The sequence below is a fragment of the Temnothorax longispinosus genome, chromosome 5 (assembly GCF_030848805.1).
Source record: "Temnothorax longispinosus isolate EJ_2023e chromosome 5, Tlon_JGU_v1, whole genome shotgun sequence".
Classification (NCBI taxonomy): Eukaryota; Metazoa; Arthropoda; class Insecta; order Hymenoptera; family Formicidae; genus Temnothorax; species Temnothorax longispinosus.
Genome location: NC_092362.1, coordinates 3889687 through 3909347, shown reverse-complemented (window position 1 = coordinate 3909347; position 19661 = coordinate 3889687). Strand labels below are relative to the sequence as shown.

The following is a 19661-nucleotide window of genomic DNA, read 5'->3' as shown; positions in this document are numbered from 1 at the left end:
ATGCCTTGTTGTCTGTGCTTCTCACGCGATTGCTTAAGTAGAGCAAGAAAATGTCAGTCAGACAAAAATAGTCAGACTTATACGCTAGCGACAAAGACTCCATGCTAATCTGACGGTCTTTGTGACATCATATTTTGTCACAGCGTTGTTTTGCGTCACTAAAGCTTGCGCTCTCACGACATACACGCAGGCGATATATGAATAAATTGTAATCATTTGAACTTTACAAATATTAAACAAGGGAATAAAGTATGACAATTTCAAAAGAGAGCACAACGCGTAACAAACAGGGTTCGAGATAACAATGCATAGCGAGAGACTTTTAATCCTCTCCATCGGTTCGAGAGGAGCGATTTATTACAGTAACAGTAAGAAGTAAATTAACATCGACCGTTTCATCTGACTTTGTACAGTGCTGCTATATAAAGATATTTTGCATTCTGTAAATTTAACGGACGCTGTATCGCATGAAACCGAATCGAATAACGATATCGCGTGCATTTCGAGATGAAATATTATTTTCCTTTTGTATACTTGATGTTCATGGGGCCCTTCTTCTTTCTTGCTTTTCTTTCAATAAACTATTGCTGACGCATTGCTGATGTTGCTGATTCCAGAATCGCGATTTACGTGCAAATTGTCAAATGGATCCTTGCAAGGTGATCCAGCGGGGGGGGGATGAGAAGAGTGGTGAATGTGACGAGCGAATATGGCGAATGTGTCCATCGTCGACGTGGAGCTTGGCGCATAGATGTTGACAGCGATCATCCTACTAATCGTCGCTTGGTGCTGCCGCTCTCTCACACAGTCTACGAAGGAACGCTGCGAACGAAACAGAATGATCAATATATATTTCCGCGTTGGGCACAAATCGCGAAACATTGACAAGTGAATAAGCATGTTTTCACAGAGACGATAAACGATATATTTTAAGGCAGATAATAAAGAATTAGTTTATGCGCGAAGCTGACAATCCTGAACGATTTAGTCTAATTTAAATAGCAGTCAGTGCTTAACTCTGCGCTGCCATGTAGATTTTTCTCAATAGCAAAGCGACAAAATACGAGAATAGAAGCAATAGATACATAAATGTACAAAAAGCATTAATAAGTCGCGTAGCAGAGAAATACAGAGTTTAACGTATTAAAAATTATTTTTATGACAGAAGTATTATGGATACAGAAGAATACAATTTATGCAATTGTATAATTAATATGAAACGTATGTAATGAAATTGTTTTATGTCTGATTATTCGTCTTTTTCTTCAAGAAAATTAAAGAATTACGATGTTAAATAAAATAAAAATCAAAACTTAAGAATATAACGTATCTATGTAGAAAAAAAATTTCGTTTAATATATCTTTTTTCTGCTCCGTTTTAATTTCTTGTGAGTGTTTCGATTAATTAATTAATTCGATTAATTTTATTCTGTGTAATTTGCCTCGATGATCTCATCAGGTCATTGACCTCGCGCGCGAGCAAAACCTTCGTACGTGTTTTCTGCGCGAGAAGCGGGTTATCGATTTCCAGCATCCCTGTTGAGCTGCAACGTTGCGTCCTATAAAGTCTGGAATATGCTCAGCGAGAAAATGCGAGAACGAGACGATGTTAATGAACATAGACGAAGAGACAGAAGAGGCAGAAAGATAGAAAGGTAGATAGATCAACAAGAAATGGCGGACAATCGTGGAATCGTATACTACAGGATGTACTCACGATGAATGATCATTGTCTGGATATACACCTCGACCGTTTACAACAGCACCATCATCTTCTTCAAGAAGGCTGTGAAACACAAAAATGTGGAAGTGTCAAATGATGGAGGGGGAACAAATTGAGTCCGGGACATCTCTTCACGTTGCCGGAAGTTACCGGAGGGCCGTATTATCGAACCGAAGGGTTTGTCAACTGTGCATTATATACAAGGGAGGTACTTTCTAATTCTAACGAAACAGAGATTTAGGGACCTTGAAGAGACACGGTAGCGTCTCGCTCCAAGTTCATACATTATGTACAAGGGGGACTTTCTAATTCTAACGAAACAGATTTAGGGATACTTGAAAAGTAGATAGGGACATTAATAGTTTTCCTCAAACTAACATATTCTAATGCAATGCAGGTGATTTGACACTCTTTGTCTATTTTGGGGGGGGAGGGGGGGTGCATTCATGGTAACGGCGTAAAATCGATACTTACGGGCATAGGGGATGAAACCGTCATCATCTTCTGGGTCCATGCAGTCCTTTATGACTTCGTCGCATTCCGCGTCAGTAAGACGTTCACCTATGACAAATTCGACCATTTAGATCATATTATATAATATTATGTAACTTATTTCCTTTATAGATAGAGCATTCAATTATATACTATCTTTTGAGAGCTAATATTCGCGAATAAATATTTATTATTTTCAACATAATCAAGCAGCACACAGACTATTCTATTCTAATTGTAAGACTTACATAAATGGATTATCTACTAAAAGTAATATATTATACGAGATTGTATCACATGTATAATACAATTACGTAATAAAAGTAGTAAAGTAAAATTTGTATTATCACTTTTTAACGTGTTTTAAATTAATTGTTGATGAAAAAAAAGCTAATCGTACCAAGTGACAGAAGTGTGTGGGACAATTCCGCGCTGAGCATCGTTCCGTCTTCCTGTTTATCGTACAGCTTCAAACATTCGAGGAAGTCTTCGTAGCACCCCTGATCCTTGTCTTTTTTGCACTGGCTGAAGATAGGCAGGAATTCGTCCAGTTTCAATTTCTTTTCGCCCTTCTTCTTCGTGCCGCCCATCTTTTCGATGGTCGCATTTGTCGGGTTCAAGTTCAACGCGCGAAGAACGTTGCCAAGATCAACCGCATCGATGACGTTGGTGCCGTCAGAGTCGTAAATGGAGAAGGCGAATTCTGCCCCTTTTGAACAAAAGGAATAATTTCTTATGCATTTTTCCAGCTATACTAGCTATACTATAAGTGTATAATCTTCACCGACAACTAACGTTCTTGATAACAAGATCACTTCGGGATTAAGCTAAATCTTGCCATCGTCGGTCATGGATATTTGGTCTCGCTTTTAAATATGCGAGGTGCGAAATCTGGGTTAATACCCAGTCGTAGACATGAAGTACGGCGTGCGTACCTTTCTTCAAAAATATTCTTCTATTTTGGGAGAGGCAGTAAGCCCCACCGCTGATTGAAGAAGCCGGTGGTGGAAGTAGTGGGTCAGATTACCCCCGCCGAACCATATAAGAACAGCCTACCAACCTATTTTTGACGCGCTACGGAACGGTCGTATCCACCTACCCGACCCATCTAGCTATTATGTAACGTCAAAAATGGCACGCGACACGCATAAATTGAAAATTCCGTGAGGAAAATTCGCGAGTTATGATTTATTGGACTTGATAAAAAAATAATTGTAAAAAAAAATGAATACAAAAACAAGTATGGGCTTTAAATACGAAGCGGAATATTGAAAATATTTGTTTCTCTAGTACCGAAGAGAGTTAAATAAAATGTTTCACAAATCTGCCAATATTTTTTTAATCTTTTAAATATTCTGTTATATAATTCAATAATGATCACAGAATAAAACAATTACATTTAATAAAGAGATTGTTCACACTGGTTGAACTGTTGTTAAAAACGTTAATAATTGTATTTTAATAAAAATCTACAATATGTTATTTTAGTATTAATGACGTCACTAGTTAATGACGTGACTTGATTTTACATGAACTTTACTGCCGGTTTTGGTAATGGCGAAAGTTTTACGTTTTTCTGTCGAAACTTTATTCACTTCCTTCTAATCGCGTGACTCAAGTTACGAGGTACATGTAGAAATCACTTATAGCTTCACTAATGTAAATTGATTAATCCATCTTCGTTAATTACTTCCATACGGTTTGTATAAGACGCGTCGAAAATATTAACTATTTGAAGATTGCTTTACTCACTTTCGACATCCTTGCTGCTTAGGTCTGCCTGAAATACAAGGAGTTTTCGTTATATATATTGAAGCTTTTCATTTCGATATCTCGATATTACATTATTAATTTATAAAAAATAATTCAACGGTAATTTATTAAATTTGTGTCATTCACGAGAAAGAGCTGTCAGGGAGATTTTCAATCGCGAAGGAGAAAGAGGCTGAATATCGAGACTTACCATTGTCGATCGTCTGGTACCAGTGGATGTTGACCGAACGGAGCCTGAACCAGAAGTGGTACCCGGTGTTACCAAATTTACTCATTTTATTTTTGCAGATGGCGCTACGAGGACACCCTCGAATGATGCTGAGATCCAGATCTGCGAGAGGAGTCTCGGTCCGGACCGATGACGACGGGGCATGGCAACGCCGCGCGCCAAAAACAGTTCGAGAAGCGACGAGGAGGCGAGAGTCGGCGAATGTCTCTTCCTGCCGCGGTAAAATGGGGTTTCGACGTCGACGTCGACAACGACATTCCTATGTCAGATTGCCAGATCTGCAGCGGCCGATAGACGCATCGGGCAAAAATATACTCTCGGCCTTCGGCGCCGCGAGTCAGCTTCTATACGGCTATCGATTTCTAAACTAAATCGCTTAAGCTAACCGTTGTCAAGAACGTGAGACGAATTGTGTGAGATCATCAGACGTTATATATTTTACAGAATTTTGCGGGTTTGTGTACAACGCTTGCGAATACTATCTAGGAATGTATATAGAGAGTCTGATTCACGCGTCGCACCGAAATTGTATTGAATGCTGAAGTTGCGGGGATCGCCCGCGGCCAGTTTATTTTTACTCGCTGTATATTCGTGGACATGGTTTCTGTCTAAAAAATACATGACTAAAAAGCTGCTGCATGAGCGAACGGGAATCGTCGTCGTTTAACATATATATTGCGAGATAGCATTCCTTCTGGAACTCACAGCATCAATTCTTTCGGCGACCGAAGGCGGCGCGGAAGAGTTTCCTCAATCGGCTGCCAAAGCCTCTCTTCTTCTTCTTCGCTGTCGCTTCGTTGAACGTTTTTCGCTTCTCCGCGTCGTTGATGGGTAGTATCTGATCTGCGGTCGTGATGCCGTCGTCGCGCGACGGTTTCAACGACGATAACGAGTTTGACCCGCGTTTCTCAATCTGAACTTCTTCGAGGGCGACTTCCCTCGAGGTGGACGCCACGTGGTGACTCGAGTGAGACCTCAGTTCTTCGTCGTGCTTCAGTTCAATGATGCGGAAGCGGCCGATTGATTCGCTACCTCGAAGAGTCTTCATTGTCATCTCGTGTGTGTCACCAGGATTGCTCTCGATAGTCCTAATGAATTGCTCTTCCTTCTCCTCGCAAACGGCAACGTGTTCCTTGCTGATCGACTCTAAAGGAGCATCGTCTTCGGAGCAGGCTGAGATCGCCTTGTTCTCCAGATCTTCGATCAGCTGCTGTAACAGACCGACGGACACGTTGGTAGCCTCGTTGGCCACTTCGCCTTCTTTCTTCTTCCGTACCATCTTCACCGACTCCGTCAGTTCGGTCGGTGGCTCGAAGATCGCCGCGTGTACAATCTGGTGTGTGTCACCTTGACCTCGGGTCGTGCGCTGAGTTTCGGCAACGTCGGTTGTCGGATTCGTGAGCGGCGCGTCGTCGTTGCATGCGGTGCATTTCACCTGTTCAAGCGAGGACAAGCGTGAGTAAACCCTCTTATCCTAACACGCAAGGTGTAGTTGCGTGTGGAATTAATATGATACAAATGCGGCACTAGAGTCAACCGTGAATGTGTTGCGAGACCTGTCGCACGTGAGTGCTCTGCAATTGCAGTTATACGGCTCACATATAAGCTAGAGCCGACTGTGATGAAATAAACACATACAAAATTCAATGTTAACTTTAACTTAATTTCTTATAAAATTCAAAATTAAACAAGTACATTTCTTTAATATTTTAATATCAAAAAAGGTACGATTGCAATTTTACTTGATCATAGAACTACTGAAGCTAGCGCAATAACCTTCTTTTAGAAATAAATTATCTTGACGACTTAAAAAAAATAGTATATGTAAAAAAACAATTTGATATTGTATTATTCGACTTATTAAAAATTTTATTCTTTGAAATTTTTTGTATTTTTATTACCTTCCCTCCCTCTCTCCCTTTCTCTTTCCTTAAATAACTATAATCTTTATGTAATTGATTATAATAGAATAATTACGTCTTGGAAAGTCGGTGTTACTATAGCTACATCCAATTACCTGTTTTTCCAACGCTAACAATGAAGGCGGAAGTACATAGCGCGAATCTCCGATCCGTATGTCGCGCAAATCGCGCACTATCTTTGCGATCAAGTCTATCTCTTCATCCTTGCTGTAATTCACGTGCGTACGTTCGTTTGCTTGTTGTCTACCGTATACATATTCCGAATGAGCATATTCCGATATTCCGCCTGTTTCCTCATTGACGTGTTGTTCCCAGGATTTTCCTAATAACAGTGTTTATCACGTATACATTATTAGCTTCTAATAGGGATAATTATACGCGTCTGCGCGTTATCTTGGCGAAATACATGTCAATCGCAATGATGCTGTTGCGAAACGGCATCGTGAAATGGCGTTTATCAATGAACAACATCGTATACGCATACAACAACGTCTCTATTCATTATTCAATCCGCCGTTACATTCGCGAGAAGTACAGACGAGCTTGCACCTTACCATCCTCTGCATCGCGATCTATAACGTCCAGAACTTCTATCATTATCTTGTCTAGCAGTCCTCTCGCGAATGCCTCTGCCATGATTTGAGGCATTCTCGCAAAAGGCAACCTCTTCCACCGCGCCGGTTCTGAATGTTCTGATGGGATATGCTAAACAGTCACTTGTTATATTTTCGCGAGCTAGACTCGATGTTGATCACGATTGCGATTATTCACAATGCGACGCTTTTTCCCGCGTAGATGGTGCTTTGTTCATTGTATAGAGGGTGATGCTAATAAATATTTCTGCAAAATAATTTACAATTAATAAAGCACGAGATTTTCTGTAATATCTTTATGTTTTAAATTACCATCAATAATGGAGAAATACAAAAATGTTATGTACAAAGATTTAACTTAATGTTAAAACTTGAGATAATTATATTAAATTTTGTATGTGCATTGCATAAATAGTTATTGTATTCATATGTTTAATTTATTTGTATTCTGTCTACTGTATATTTATATAATGATGCTATCAGACATCATTAAATTTTGTATGTGCATTAAATAAATAGTTATTGTATTCATATGTTTAATTTATTTGTATTCTGTCTACTGTATATTTATATGACAGATTTATGATGCTGTCAGACATCAGTGATCATCATAAAGCCATGCGGAATTTATGAGCAAAACATTTAAATGGCAAATTTCATGTTAATCTTATCAAATTTTATTTATAACCTATGTATGTTATGTAACTGTATACAACTTCGATAAGACTATCTTGTAATATAATACCGAACATTAATAATCCAAATTTGATTACAATAGAAGATGGCATCATTTTTTATGACTCATTTCGATGAATAAATATACAGCATAATTGGTAACAAAACTACTTGTCAAACTTCACATAATAATGCATTTAATAGTTATTTATCAAAAATGTAATCTTGAACATGTAAATAATAATGTTCATCTTCCGCTAGAAAAATCAATATAGAAGAAAATGCGTCATCGAAAAGTTCTTTCTGCGACTGCTGCATATCATTGAATATGGATTACAATGATTTATGGAAAGTAATGATAGTTCCATCGGTCACATCCCAAGCCACATTTTCGAATACTACAATAGTACCTTCGACGAGAACTTTAAGTACCATAAGTGAGCGAGAAAGTAAACTAGATTTCTGTCTTTCGTTCGATGAAAATGAAAACAAAAAGGATACATACAGAAACGCTGAAAGATCGGAAATCACATCTTCACCGCTTACCCGTCACGATTATTCACCGCGCTCTTTCAAGTCGGATAAGCCGATTTCTACATTACACGGAAATAAGAAAGAATCACACAATCGAACGAAGGATAAAGTAAATAAGGAAGATATACATTCTCAAATATGTAACGACACGAATAATGCATCAGTTGCACCTTTCATCGAGCTAGGAGCGATTTATAAAATCCTCGACTTTATTACAGACTCTGATTCTCGAGTTTCCTTGCTGACTAATAATTGCTGTAACGAGATTTTGCGAGCGTTACAATGTTTGTTAGCTCAGCGTCATAAGAAATTAGAGGATCTCCTTTCAAACGATTCCTCTTTGCACAGATGTGAACATTGCGGGGTAATCAGTTGCATACTAGAATCGCATCCTACTATCAAAAAACTTAAAAGAAATAGGACAAAAACCAGACTCAATGATGAAGCTACAGCTGCCGAACGCGATTGTATTAATAATAATCAGAATAATGAGAAATCAGAAATTTTAATAAGTTCTCCAAATTTAATAAATAATGTGCAATCAAGAATCAATGACTCTAAAGTGAACAATCAAACTGAATATACAGACAAATTGAGCGAAATTGAGTTATTGCCAACTAAAGAACATTCTTTCGTAATTAAGAAATGTGTTGAAAGATCAAATGAAGCTAATAATACATCTGTTACGAAAGCCAGTATTAATCCCACAATTAAAAATAAACTTTATCCCGATAATAATACTATTAAAAGATTATATATTACGGATTTGGAAATAGAGAGAAAGAATAAAAGATACGAATGCAATAGTGCTGAACGAAATAATCCTGGTAAGTGTGAATCTTCAAATGCGATAAAAGCCTACGCCAGTATCGACAGGGAAGAAGTCGTGAGGGAAATTTTATATGAACCTAAGTCGCAAATCGATGATTCGTTGGCAAGAAATCGACGTTCTAATATCGCGCAAGATATCCAAGCTTCGCAACAACCGCTCGACAAACGCGGCGATATTTATCCGGTTGTCGACACGGTAAAATATTTGGCACGTGGTCAATTTACGGGGTTAGATGAGAAAGAGAACGAACTTCTTTCGAAATTGCAAGAAAAACGCTGTACTCGCCCGGACGACGCGAGAGACGGACGGAGTTCCGTCTTGTATGGCAGTCGAGAGGATTATTCGCAACGCGACGCGGGATTTTGGTTGTTCGACGAATCGGGACATTTGCCCCGAATAGCTTTGGACGATTACCGTTACCTACCAATGCCGAGAATAGACAATAGCAGAGAGAACGTTAGCTTCCCTGCAAATGTTTCGCGATATTCTCACGCGGTAGAAAAGACGAAAACGGATAGCTGGTCTAATCACATGGAGAAGGATTCTCTTGAAGATTGTGCTCTCCAGGAGCAAAGAAGAGAAAGTGAAGCTACTATCTTTAGCTCGTCATCCGTTGAGAATTTGATGTACGGATCTCTAAATAGGAAATATGAGATAAATAATATAGACGACGAAGACGTTCCTCGAGGTCGCCAATTAGTTTCATCAAGACCCTCTCTAGATATCGCTCGACATGTCAGAGCTCAAATTGCGAAAGACAGACATTCCGGTAATGCAAAAGAATCAATAGGCGAGCTATATACACATGAGTCAAATATTTTAGTTCGATTATCGCCAGAAACACGAAGAAAAATTTGTCATTTAATCAAAACAATTGTATCGGATAAGAATTCGACATGTTTTTACAAAAAATATTTAATAAACAACATGCTAAATGGCAAAAAGTTACCGCATTCTAAATCCGCGGACGCCGCATTTGCTCATTCCAATAGGACAGACAATGAGATAAGAAATATTTGCGCGGATGATTGTGTTCCAACTAAATTGTCTGACTTATCAGAAGGTAAAGATTGTTCGGTTAAAAGGCAAGGTAATTTTGTAAATTTACGTAACCAGAATCTGAATAGATCCAAGAATTCCGTCAAGATTTATCACGAGACTACGACTACCGTTTCTGCAGATAATCCTAGAAATAAAATCATACGACAAATTATTTACAAGGATGCGTTGCTAAAAAACATCGTTGGAAAAAACAATGAATTTACGGTGGCAGAAATGTTGTCAATTTATCGTAAAATTCTCGAGAACAGTAGAGACATGGACTGGGAAAATTTTCGGGAGTTTGTCGAAGTTCTTCATCCCAACGAAAAAGAATTATGGCGCGACGTTTGTAGAATCATCAGTGAAGAAGCGAGAAGAATAAGTGGCGATACAGATGACAATACAGAAATATGTATAGAAATCAGTCCGGTGAATCCTGAAGAGACTCCGAAAACAGGTGAAGTAATGACGAGTGCGCGGGAAATCGTGTTCGAGTTGGATATGACGTTAAAGAACGTCGAGAATTTTTCCAACAAAAGATTCGCCGAAGAGCGTCTTGACACACATAAGAATGCTGTAGATGTTACGAATTGGAGCAACAGCGGGCGGTGGGAGAGGATTTCAAAGTAGACTCGTTAGTTAAGTTCCAATATGTATATCTGAAAATAAATCAGTCGATCTCATTTAAATGTCTTTTATCTTTTACATCCTCTTCATTTTTTTTTTATATTATCGTATATTTCATCTCAGCTTTAATCCAACGTATATTCCAGCTTAGCTTTAATCCAACTTTAATGGTGCAAAAGCTGCATTGTCTTAACGTGAAAAGCAAATTATCGGTTGGTGTCTCCCGGATCAATCTATCACAATCTAACGGTACACACCCTGAAACGGAAGGCAAATAACGCGTTCTTCGCCAGTCATTGCTCCACAGGAAGATGGCCTCGCCCATCGTTATATCGGGCGTTGCTCGAGTAAACGGCTAGATGGGCTAGGTGGGTAAATAGGTTGATAGGAACGTGGCGCGACGCAGCACAACGTGGCGCGCTGCAAAGGGGTGGCTCGCGCCTCCCGTACGGGGTGGTCCAGCAGCAGATTCCTGGGCTGATCGATGGAACGACCGGCGCATTGGATTTTCCGAGAGTCGCACGCGCATTCACCATCCTTCCCGCGAGGACGTGTGGACGCGTAGACCGCGAGGTCCCTTCAGTTACACGCTATTCCGGCGCCGGAGTGCATACCCGCGTCGCGCAGGATATCCACAGGGAATGACGGAAGTGTGTTACTAGGCCGAGTGGCACGTGACATTTTCTCCTCTCGGTGCGGCGCTACCCTTCGACGACGTCATGCCCGGCGTCGGCGTTTTCCGGCGGCTGCGTCCAACGCGCGACGACAATATTGCGCGATAATTGCGCCTTTTTACGGCGAAGAATGAATTTCCCTCGTAAGACAGGGATAAGTGTGTAAATTTTGTGTGGGAGACAAGATCGGTTTTATCTTGGTTCTCGATTCTCGCGAGCGTACAATTCCGACGTTTCTCTAATCGAGGATTGATCCACTCTGGCTGATGGAGCGTTGTTGTCTACCGAGGGTGTGTGCAAGACATAGGCGTATTAGCGGTTGAAAAATTGGAAGGATCTGTTCTGCGAGGTGAGACACGTGGTTGCGATGGCAGCACTCACGATTGGACTAATTATTATCATGTTTGTTTAATTAAGCTGCACAATCTCATTCGCAATCTCAAAATGTTTTAGTAACATTTGAAGCAATCATGGATAAAAGGCGATCTATGGATGGAGGAACGCAGGAGTATCCGTTGCCTATTCCGGTTCAGATGTTCCTTTGGCGTCATATAAGGTCAGCTGATTAAAGAGAATTTTTTATTATTTAAAAAAAAAACAGCAGCGTGTCTATATCTATCTTAAAATAAGTGTGGTTTATTTTATTATTTTTCAGGCCATTTATTCGAGCTAAACTAGGAAAACTTCACGAAGCATCTTGCACGGTAATTGATTCAATATTTTAAATCTTTCTTTAACTATAAGAAAAAGAAATTGCCCTATTATCAAAGACACTTGAGCCATAATCATAAAACGTGAAAATGTACTGCGAACGAGATTCGTCAAAATGATCGATCAAACGAAATACCCGCGATCGCTTCTTCTCGATATTAATATAGTCCCTTGTTTCTAATATGTATTATCGATTCTGAGACATCGATCCAGCCAGGCGGATATTTTTGTGAATATAAAACCGCTTTTATACCCTACTATACGGAAGGATACCCTTCCTTCCGGTTGCCGGTTTCCGCTTTCCGTAATCGTCTTTGTCAAAATCGCTGTGTGCTTTTTGTTCAGCCTGCTTCATATGTTTACCAGTGTGAGTCTATTCTACTTCGTGGCTTCAATATATCTTGAATAACTATATATATCTTGTAAAGATTAAATCATTATGTCATCATAACGCTTATTGCTCTTTTAAGAGTGACGTGAAATTAATTACGATATTAATTCACGATATTTTGCTTTTACACATCACGCGTATACATATGTTTACAAAACTATTTACAGACAATAAACTATGGAAGATCTCATCCCAGAGAGGTAGCAGAGTGACGTCAAATGACGTATTAATAACGTCTTAATGATGTCTCTAACGTCAATAAAACGTCATTAAGACGTCTTTAGACGTCATCCTGCTACTTGGGATGGCTTATAATATCATATGCATTATAAGTGATATTTATTCCTACTCTTCTTAAATTAAAGAAAAACACAATATTTTCTTGTATATAAATGGACATACTCTATCTCTTTTCCTAGCTATCCTGTATATCTTTAATTTGCGTTAAACCTTAAGAGCATATTGGTCCTTATCTGTAAGGATTTTGTACGAAAGCAATTGGTGATTTAATACAATATGCACAATTATAGATAACCCTCGAATAACATAATTAATTATTTGCGTGTTACTAAAAATCGTGTTATATAAGACCTAGGATTCATACAATTTTGGAGATCACGTTCCGTGCTATTGAAAACTATTAAAATTGAGCGTTTGGTTCTAAGAGATTATTGTTTTTAAAAAACTTTTAAAAAGCAAGGTTGTCACAATTTTTCACTGTGCTATTCGGAGACTTCATGCAATTCAAGTATACCGTGTTATTCAAGGGTCTCCTGTAATTGTTTCCACCCGTCAGTCCTAAGTTATGCAATACCTGCTTTACTTGCACTAATAAATTGTCCTCTCCACGCGGCCGCCTCCACGTGTCACCTGCAGTTCTGTCAACACGCGCCAGGCCATCATGTAAGTTGGCTCGCCCGTTTAATATCTGCCTGTGAGCTTGCACACAAAACTGCTCTCGTATCCGATACATTGAATCCTGTGGTTTTATCATCCCTGCATTTCTCGCTATATGTTTGTTCTCCTTTTGTAATCAGACAGAGAGAATGTAGATGTACTGCATTAATTCTCCACAGCACAACCTGAAATGAACATTACATATAATAATACATTACGTATAATGTAGTCAAACTTAGTTATATGTTTAATATTAAAAAAAAGTACATCGCTATTTTTTGATTTTAACATAGATTGATTCCCGATGATAATTTTTAGATACATTTGTAATATTTACGTTGTTGTACTGAAAGTTAGTACACGCACATTGTTATAATCGAGTATTAATATCAGTATTTGCATCAACTGATATTACCTGCAGATCAAACAATCTACATCACACGATTACGTAATAATTTATTATTCATTAAATATAATAACGTTTCACCTAGTTTTGCTTGTAAACTGTCACACAAAATTAATTATAAAGCGTTAATTAATTTTATCATTTTCTGATTAAATGTTTGTCTATTTCCAAAATGCTTGCACAGGAAATGAAGGAAGCGTGCACGGTTAGTATATGTATTTTCTAAAAAATATAAAAAATATGTAATAACTATTTAGGCCCAGTTCTACAAATGTCGGTTAACTTTTAACCTTGACTTTAACCAGATTAACTTGCTCTTCGTTTCTTTCTAACGTCCCTACGAAGAGACTAGTTAACCTATGATTAAAAGTTAACCGACATTTGTGAAACTGGGCCTTATAAATTATATTTTTTTAAGAAAGGGTACTTACATACCAGAGACGTAGCTATTTCAATAAACTTGCAATTGATGATCTTAAAGCATAAGACAGTAGACTGCGGAGACATTGCAGAGACGCTTTCCTTTTCTAATTGTGTCCTAAGCTAAATAGAAAGTGTCTCTGCAAGGTTATCTTTTGTCCTTCAGATCTTGCCGGAAACTCTCCAATGGGAATGCTCAATCAGTTTTAAAGAATGTTAAAACTTTTATTAAAGTGCTCTTTTCTTTTTTCCATAGTGCCTTGAAAGAGTTTTAGTGCAGGATCTTCATAATGATCTGACACCCTCGTTGAGCGAGATATTAAGAAGCGTGCCACGCTGGCGTTTGATTCAAGCCGCTCTTCCTTACGTTCTCCATGCTACGGCCAGTCTCTTACACAATAGGTGAGTCATACTTAAATAGCATGTAATCTTCAGACTACTTTTTTGAATTTTTTCACGCAACAAGTCGTTCTTTTATAGGAAGGATTTTCAGACCCTCGGCACGATGGAAACGACTCTTCTTTATATTCTTCACTGGATACTCTTGGATTCAGCTGAAGAGTGCGCCGAGAACGAGCCCGATCAGTCAAATCCTTTTTTCTATTTGTTTCCGATACCCACCATGACTGTAAGTTATTGAAGTCTCTCCGCTTCTCTATGCGGTTTGATAGAACATAGATTGCGGAAATAACAGGTCTCTTGCTTTTAGCTCTTCGTTTATCTATTTGCACCTTTGTGCAATCACTTAAAGGACATTGACTTCAAGACGAATTTACGATTGGAGAATGGCCTAAAAGTATGGTCTGCCATGTACGAATGCCGACATCCAGAGGCAACATGTTTCACAGCGCATTGTCGTGCTAAACCGCGCATTTATTGGAGTCAATCTTTTAAATCTGCCAAGCATCACATGTTGTCGGATGATGTTTTTGTTGGAGGAAGTGAGTCCATTTTAATTAATTAAACAGATCTGTATGTTTCTGAATATATTTATAATATATGTCTCTCTCTACAAATTACATTATAAGATACTGTTAATATTTAATGATACTGTCATATTTACTGATACCGTCATATTTAACTCAATATATCTTTTTTCATCTATTAACTTTTTTTATTAAACATTGTTTAGATGTCGAAAGTCCACCTAGCCAATCAACTTCGGATCAAAGTGCTCCGCTACCTTCGAAAGTAATTGAAGAAGATGTAAGTTTACAATCCAAGATAAGCGTTATTAAAATTTTGTAATTATATGAAAAGTAATTTTTGTAAAAATAACAACAGCAGGGTACTTGGCTGTCGTCACCAAAGGATACGGTTTTCCCGGAAACGATCCCCGAGGAAAGCTCTGGCGCGGAGGACGAGCACGTGGTAAATTTATACGACTATGATAAACATTAATCTTGAATTATTCGACAAGTGATATATTTTTCATTGTCACAGGTAATATTTAGATTACCATCTTTGAGTGAATCAGAGAGAATGCTTGACGGGGTAAAAGAAGTTTCCACCATATTCGCAGTGAGTTACACGAGGTAATGTCTCGAGGCTGAGCGCAGAGCAAATAATATTTTTGTGGCTACCGCAGGGCGAGGCCAGCATCTTTCACGTCGCGATGGGCAGGACAACGAGCTCCTCGAGATCTACGATAGAACAGTTTACGATAGAGCAAGTCACGGCAATTTCTGGATTGGACACGTGCAAACAGTATCATGAAAAAGCTACGAAAACCGGGTCAGTTAAGTTTCACGACTATAACTTTCATTTAATCGAACTAAATGTAAGATAAGATGATTAAGAAAAAAAACTGTCGTGCCTAAATATCTTCTTGATTAGAGGTACGGACAAGGAGAAAGAGGAAAAAATTTCTAAGACGGAGAAGGAAACGCAAGAAACTTCGAAAACACGCGGAAGTTTCTCGGTGCAACGTCAATCGGCTGAGGCAACTACAACCGAGCACACCGCCAGTTCTACGATCATCGATTCGGACGTTCGCGCGGCAACCTTTCTGGACGTGGCCACTTTGAGATGCCTGTTCGTACCTCAATGGCAGGAGGAAGGTGTTCATTGGGCTCTTCAATTTTTCTACTACCGGTCAGTTATCTCGTGCGAATTAGAATCAATGTTACTTTGTGAACGCTTGATGTTCCAACAATTTTAATACACACGGAGTATTTAATATAAATATTAATATAAAAAGGATTTCGACAAATGTAAAGATATAGATAAGGACTCTAAAATAATTCGTCTACGTTTAGGTCTTCTTAGACGTCGCTATATTAAGATAATTACCCATATTTATAAAATAAACATCTAAAAAAATGTAACAGTTATTTTGACGAATATATGGTTCTGTATCGTAGGCTACGAAGAATCAATGAAGAAACCTCAGTGCAACAGATGCCGCGTCGCCGGAGCAATTCCTTGCCCATACCGAAAATCGAAGTCTCGATTTATCAGAGCCCCGAGAGTAAAAAGAAGGACGTATCGAAGGACTTAATAGAGGTGCCCGACCCGCGCGACACTTCTTTGGTAGCGAGTACGTATTCGTGATGATTTTTGCCATCTCAAAATAGATCCTTTTTCTTCTTCTGTGTAGACTTGGTCACATTTTTAGAATTGTACGCGAAGCCCACGAAAGCGAATCGCGACATACCAGACGTGCCAGCGAGAAAACGAAGAAGCGCATGAAGATGGCCGATCTCAAGGTCTTTGTGGAAACAAAACTTCTCTCGAAATCGGAGAAGGCACTTGAGAAAATTGGCCAGGATGAACCCAAGATGTTGTTCGAGCAGGTAAGTGATTGTTTCAGTTTCTTGGTATTATTAGTAATAGAAAAATATAATACTTTTATCTTATATATCTGTATAAATTATAATCAAATCTATCCATAAATTTTTTATATGGTTCTTATCTGTAGATTGTCTCTTTAAATTCTTATCTAAAAGTTAAAAGATCTATTGTTAATATACTGTATACTGTATTAATTATTCATTTCTAACATCAATTTCTAGGAACGTCATACAAGTCTTGATACCGGAGAAGATCATTTGACCTCGAGACGAACCTCGGCCAGTTCAAAGATTTTTGAGGCGAAGGACATCGATTACATGAAGCATCCTACAAATCTAATCAAAGGGAAGAGTATGCCGAGTTTAAGGTAGGCGCTGTTAACTTCATCGGAGAAAGATAACAATAAAGAACTTCGACATTACATTATTTTTCTTTCTTTATTACTTTTGATCGTTTTCGTTTGCACGTAAATACAGGCGTTTCGTCGTTATTCTAACTTACGTAATACGTAACTTACGTATTACTTTTTTAATTTACTGCAAATAAAGGTTTTGCATAATTTTGTGCATTTTTAGTTCTGAATAAACTTGAGACAACTATACGTCGTGTATTTACGCGCGCATATATTTTTGTAGGCTAGTTTAAGAAGTTAATTATATCTATATCTTGTGTGATAACAATAATAGCCAAGAGGGATGTAGTGCTTAGACTGCAATAAGAGACGAACGTTTAGAGCAAGAATTTACAGCAAGAGTATAGAGGAGAATCAATGTTGGATGATATATAAATACTTATTTGTGTGCAAAATATTTCAAAAATTTTTTATGCTATTTTTGTAATCGAATATCACGATTGAATTTTGATATATGTATTTCACAATCGTTATTATATTTATTATGAAAATTTAAATACAAAATTTTATAAAAATTTGATCCAACATTGACTATCTCGAACAATATTTTCGACCATAAATCGGGCGAATAATGCATACATTTAGATTTATTTATAACTCCCCCGTATTTATAGAGTAATTTTTTAGGATTAAACACAGTCCAGTATATATATTTTTTTTTTTTGCTAAAACAGTACCAATGTGCCTTAATTGAAGCAATTTGTGCTACGTATTAAAATTAGCTTGATATATGGTCTAAGAATGTAGCTCATGTTCTCCGACAATTAATCCAGCGCTTAAATATCGATAAGCCTATCGTTATACTTATGCGTAATGGACTTTCTCTGTGTGTGTCTCTTTTCTCTCTCTCGTTCGCCCTTTCACCCCGAACTCGTGCTCAGCTGCTTGATTAACGAGCTGACCGCGGGAGGGTAAGTCATCAACGTCATTCGGAGGAAGTTTCGTACTGCAGCTCGGTTCACACGCTTCTTTTACGAGCTTCCTGCTTTCGGTAGGGCGCACTTTTACTCCTTAATAAACACACCGAAATTCAGTCGCATCGGCACATCGGCAAGAACCCATGAAGGCACACGAGGCACATCACCAAACCCGCTCCGTATATTACTGACAAATCTTATCCACAATAATTTTTTAATAATTATTTCTGTTACGTAACAGTTTTAATAATAATTTAATAATAATTTTTGTTTTGTTGATTCTGTACACAAAATCTCTCCCTTTCTCATTCTCTCTCTTTTAATCCTTTTAATATATGTATACAGATAAATACGTATATAATACGTATGTAATAATGATTTTTTAATTTCCGAAATCAATGACTTTTTGTTTATGACATCATTATTTTAATTACATGTACATAATGTGTACTACACTACATTAAAATTATATCATGCACTAATTAAAATCAATTATCAAAGTTAATAACTTCCCCCTTATATTGCTTTTAATCTATTGCTTTATATTCCAGCATAGTCCTGTAATAGATATATAAATAAGAAGATTACATTGTAGAAACATCCTCATGTTTTACATATTTGTGCATGTCGTATAACGAGATACATTAGAAATCGAATAACGTTGCCCTTTGATCTTTTAATTTAAATTGCTGTTACGAGAATTAATATATTTTTTGTTTCTTAATAAACAAATAAAAGTCTGGTCTCGTCTCTTCTAATTTATTCAAATGAATTGATATAACATTTTAAAATGTGTAACAGTTTAGTATTTTAAGATTTGTTTCAAGTATACTTACACACACACACAAAAGATAAAAACAAATATCTATTAATATTAATCCATCTTCTACAAAAATTTAATCAACTTTAACACTTATGTTAGTACATGTACTAACATAAGTGTTAGATTTTAATATTTATGTTATTTTCTATGACTGGAGTTTTCTTGTTGCTTCATCTATTTGAAAATTTTTAAATATATTTCTTGTTTTAATTACATATAATAATTTTTAATCTGTAAGACTTGTACTCGTTACCGTATGGGCAACGTTGAAAAGTCGTTAAAAATCATCGTGCATGTGTCGACGGAATCGCAGGCGCACGATCGTAGATCGAGATCATAGAGACGAGATCATAGTGCTTGACTAGGGCTCACTTTGGCAAATAGCATGAGGATATTCGAAACAACACAAATCAAATTGGATTTTCTGACCCATGCTGTTTTATAGGTACCTCGGCGATACTCGCATCGAGAGAAAACAGAGTCGGTTTTACAGTCAATCCTACACCGCGCCGAACCCTATTATCACCGTCACGGAACACACGCCAACTCCATCCCCCGATTACATGAAGCGTCAGGTAAAGAAACCTGCCATTTTCTGCGAAGTACGATCGCACGATAACATAAAGTCAGAACGGTGTTTTCAAATTGATTTCTTTCCTATCCCATGTGTACAGGATACAATTTAATTAATAGCATGATTGTTGCTAATTATTCTTGAAATTATTATTATAATAACTACTGTTTTTATATTTGTTGAGCACTTGGCTATTTCCTCT

The 19661-nt window shown here is 37.8% G+C and overlaps 4 protein-coding genes across 9 annotated transcripts in view; 2 read left to right on the top strand and 2 right to left on the bottom strand.

The window, feature by feature from the left end:
- Positions 1–317: 317 nt before the first annotated feature.
- Mlc1 (Myosin light chain alkali) lies at positions 318–4309 on the bottom strand. 2 transcript variants are annotated; one of them, XM_071779552.1, is made up of 6 exons: positions 4179–4309; positions 3968–3995; positions 2616–2924; positions 2198–2284; positions 1718–1786; positions 318–822 (listed from the first exon to the last, which is right to left on the bottom strand). In XM_071779552.1, the coding sequence occupies exons 1-5, from the start codon at positions 4179–4181 to the stop codon at positions 1755–1757; spliced, it is 459 nt and encodes a 152-aa protein (XP_071635653.1). In that variant the 5' UTR covers positions 4182–4309; the 3' UTR covers positions 318–822; positions 1718–1754. The 2 variants fall into 2 exon arrangements, with proteins under 2 accessions (XP_071635653.1, XP_071635652.1); XM_071779551.1 differs by lacking the exon at positions 1718–1786.
- A 243-nt stretch (positions 4310–4552) lies between these two features.
- On the bottom strand, positions 4553–6954 carry LOC139813797 (uncharacterized). Its single transcript, XM_071779548.1, has 3 exons — positions 6694–6954; positions 6235–6461; positions 4553–5652 (listed from the first exon to the last, which is right to left on the bottom strand). Exons 1-3 carry the CDS (start codon positions 6785–6787, stop codon positions 4927–4929), a joined length of 1047 nt encoding a protein of 348 aa, XP_071635649.1. The 5' UTR covers positions 6788–6954; the 3' UTR covers positions 4553–4926.
- Positions 6955–7717: 763 nt separating this feature from the next.
- LOC139813793 (uncharacterized) lies at positions 7718–10865 on the top strand. Its single transcript, XM_071779527.1, has one exon. It carries the CDS (start codon positions 7736–7738, stop codon positions 10442–10444), a length of 2709 nt encoding a protein of 902 aa, XP_071635628.1. The 5' UTR covers positions 7718–7735; the 3' UTR covers positions 10445–10865.
- A 192-nt stretch (positions 10866–11057) lies between these two features.
- Positions 11058–19661, top strand: part of Unc80 (unc80, NALCN channel complex subunit) — a 25474-nt gene continuing 16870 nt past the window's right edge. For 4 of the 5 annotated variants that reach the window (XM_071779515.1, XM_071779514.1, XM_071779513.1 and 1 more), the window contains exons 1-18: positions 11058–11464; positions 11569–11671; positions 11771–11819; positions 13094–13120; positions 13705–13725; positions 14197–14342; positions 14421–14568; positions 14650–14881; positions 15073–15146; positions 15225–15311; positions 15384–15461; positions 15529–15674; positions 15777–16034; positions 16304–16479; positions 16572–16735; positions 16955–17100; positions 18027–18056; positions 19331–19460. In XM_071779515.1, coding sequence (XP_071635616.1) covers positions 11586–11671; positions 11771–11819; positions 13094–13120; positions 13705–13725; positions 14197–14342; positions 14421–14568; positions 14650–14881; positions 15073–15146; positions 15225–15311; positions 15384–15461; positions 15529–15674; positions 15777–16034; positions 16304–16479; positions 16572–16735; positions 16955–17100; positions 18027–18056; positions 19331–19460 — 1998 coding nt within the window. In that variant the 5' untranslated portion in view covers positions 11058–11464; positions 11569–11585. The remainder of the gene's footprint in view (positions 11465–11568; positions 11672–11770; positions 11820–13093; positions 13121–13704; positions 13726–14196; positions 14343–14420; positions 14569–14649; positions 14882–15072; positions 15147–15224; positions 15312–15383; positions 15462–15528; positions 15675–15776; positions 16035–16303; positions 16480–16571; positions 16736–16954; positions 17101–18026; positions 18057–19330; positions 19461–19661) is intronic. The other variant, XM_071779516.1, reaches the window with a different exon arrangement.

Coding starts and splice junctions, on each gene's coding strand:
- Mlc1 (XM_071779551.1), bottom strand. Junction 2,925..3,967: donor AAGCAGCAAGGATGTCGAAA/GTGAGTAAAGCA, acceptor TTTGTTCAAAAG/GGGCAGAATTCGCCTTCTCC. Junction 2,285..2,615: donor CCACACACTTCTGTCACTTG/GTACGATTAGCT, acceptor AATTTGTCATAG/GTGAACGTCTTACTGACGCG.
- LOC139813797 (XM_071779548.1), bottom strand. CDS start 6,787: ATGCCTCAAATCATGGCAGAGGCATTCGCGAGAGGACTGCTAGACAAG. Junction 6,462..6,693: donor AGATCGCGATGCAGAGGATG/GTAAGGTGCAAG, acceptor CACTGTTATTAG/GAAAATCCTGGGAACAACAC. Junction 5,653..6,234: donor TGTTAGCGTTGGAAAAACAG/GTAATTGGATGT, acceptor TCGCTTGAACAG/GTGAAATGCACCGCATGCAA.
- LOC139813793 (XM_071779527.1), top strand. CDS start 7,736: ATGGATTACAATGATTTATGGAAAGTAATGATAGTTCCATCGGTCACA.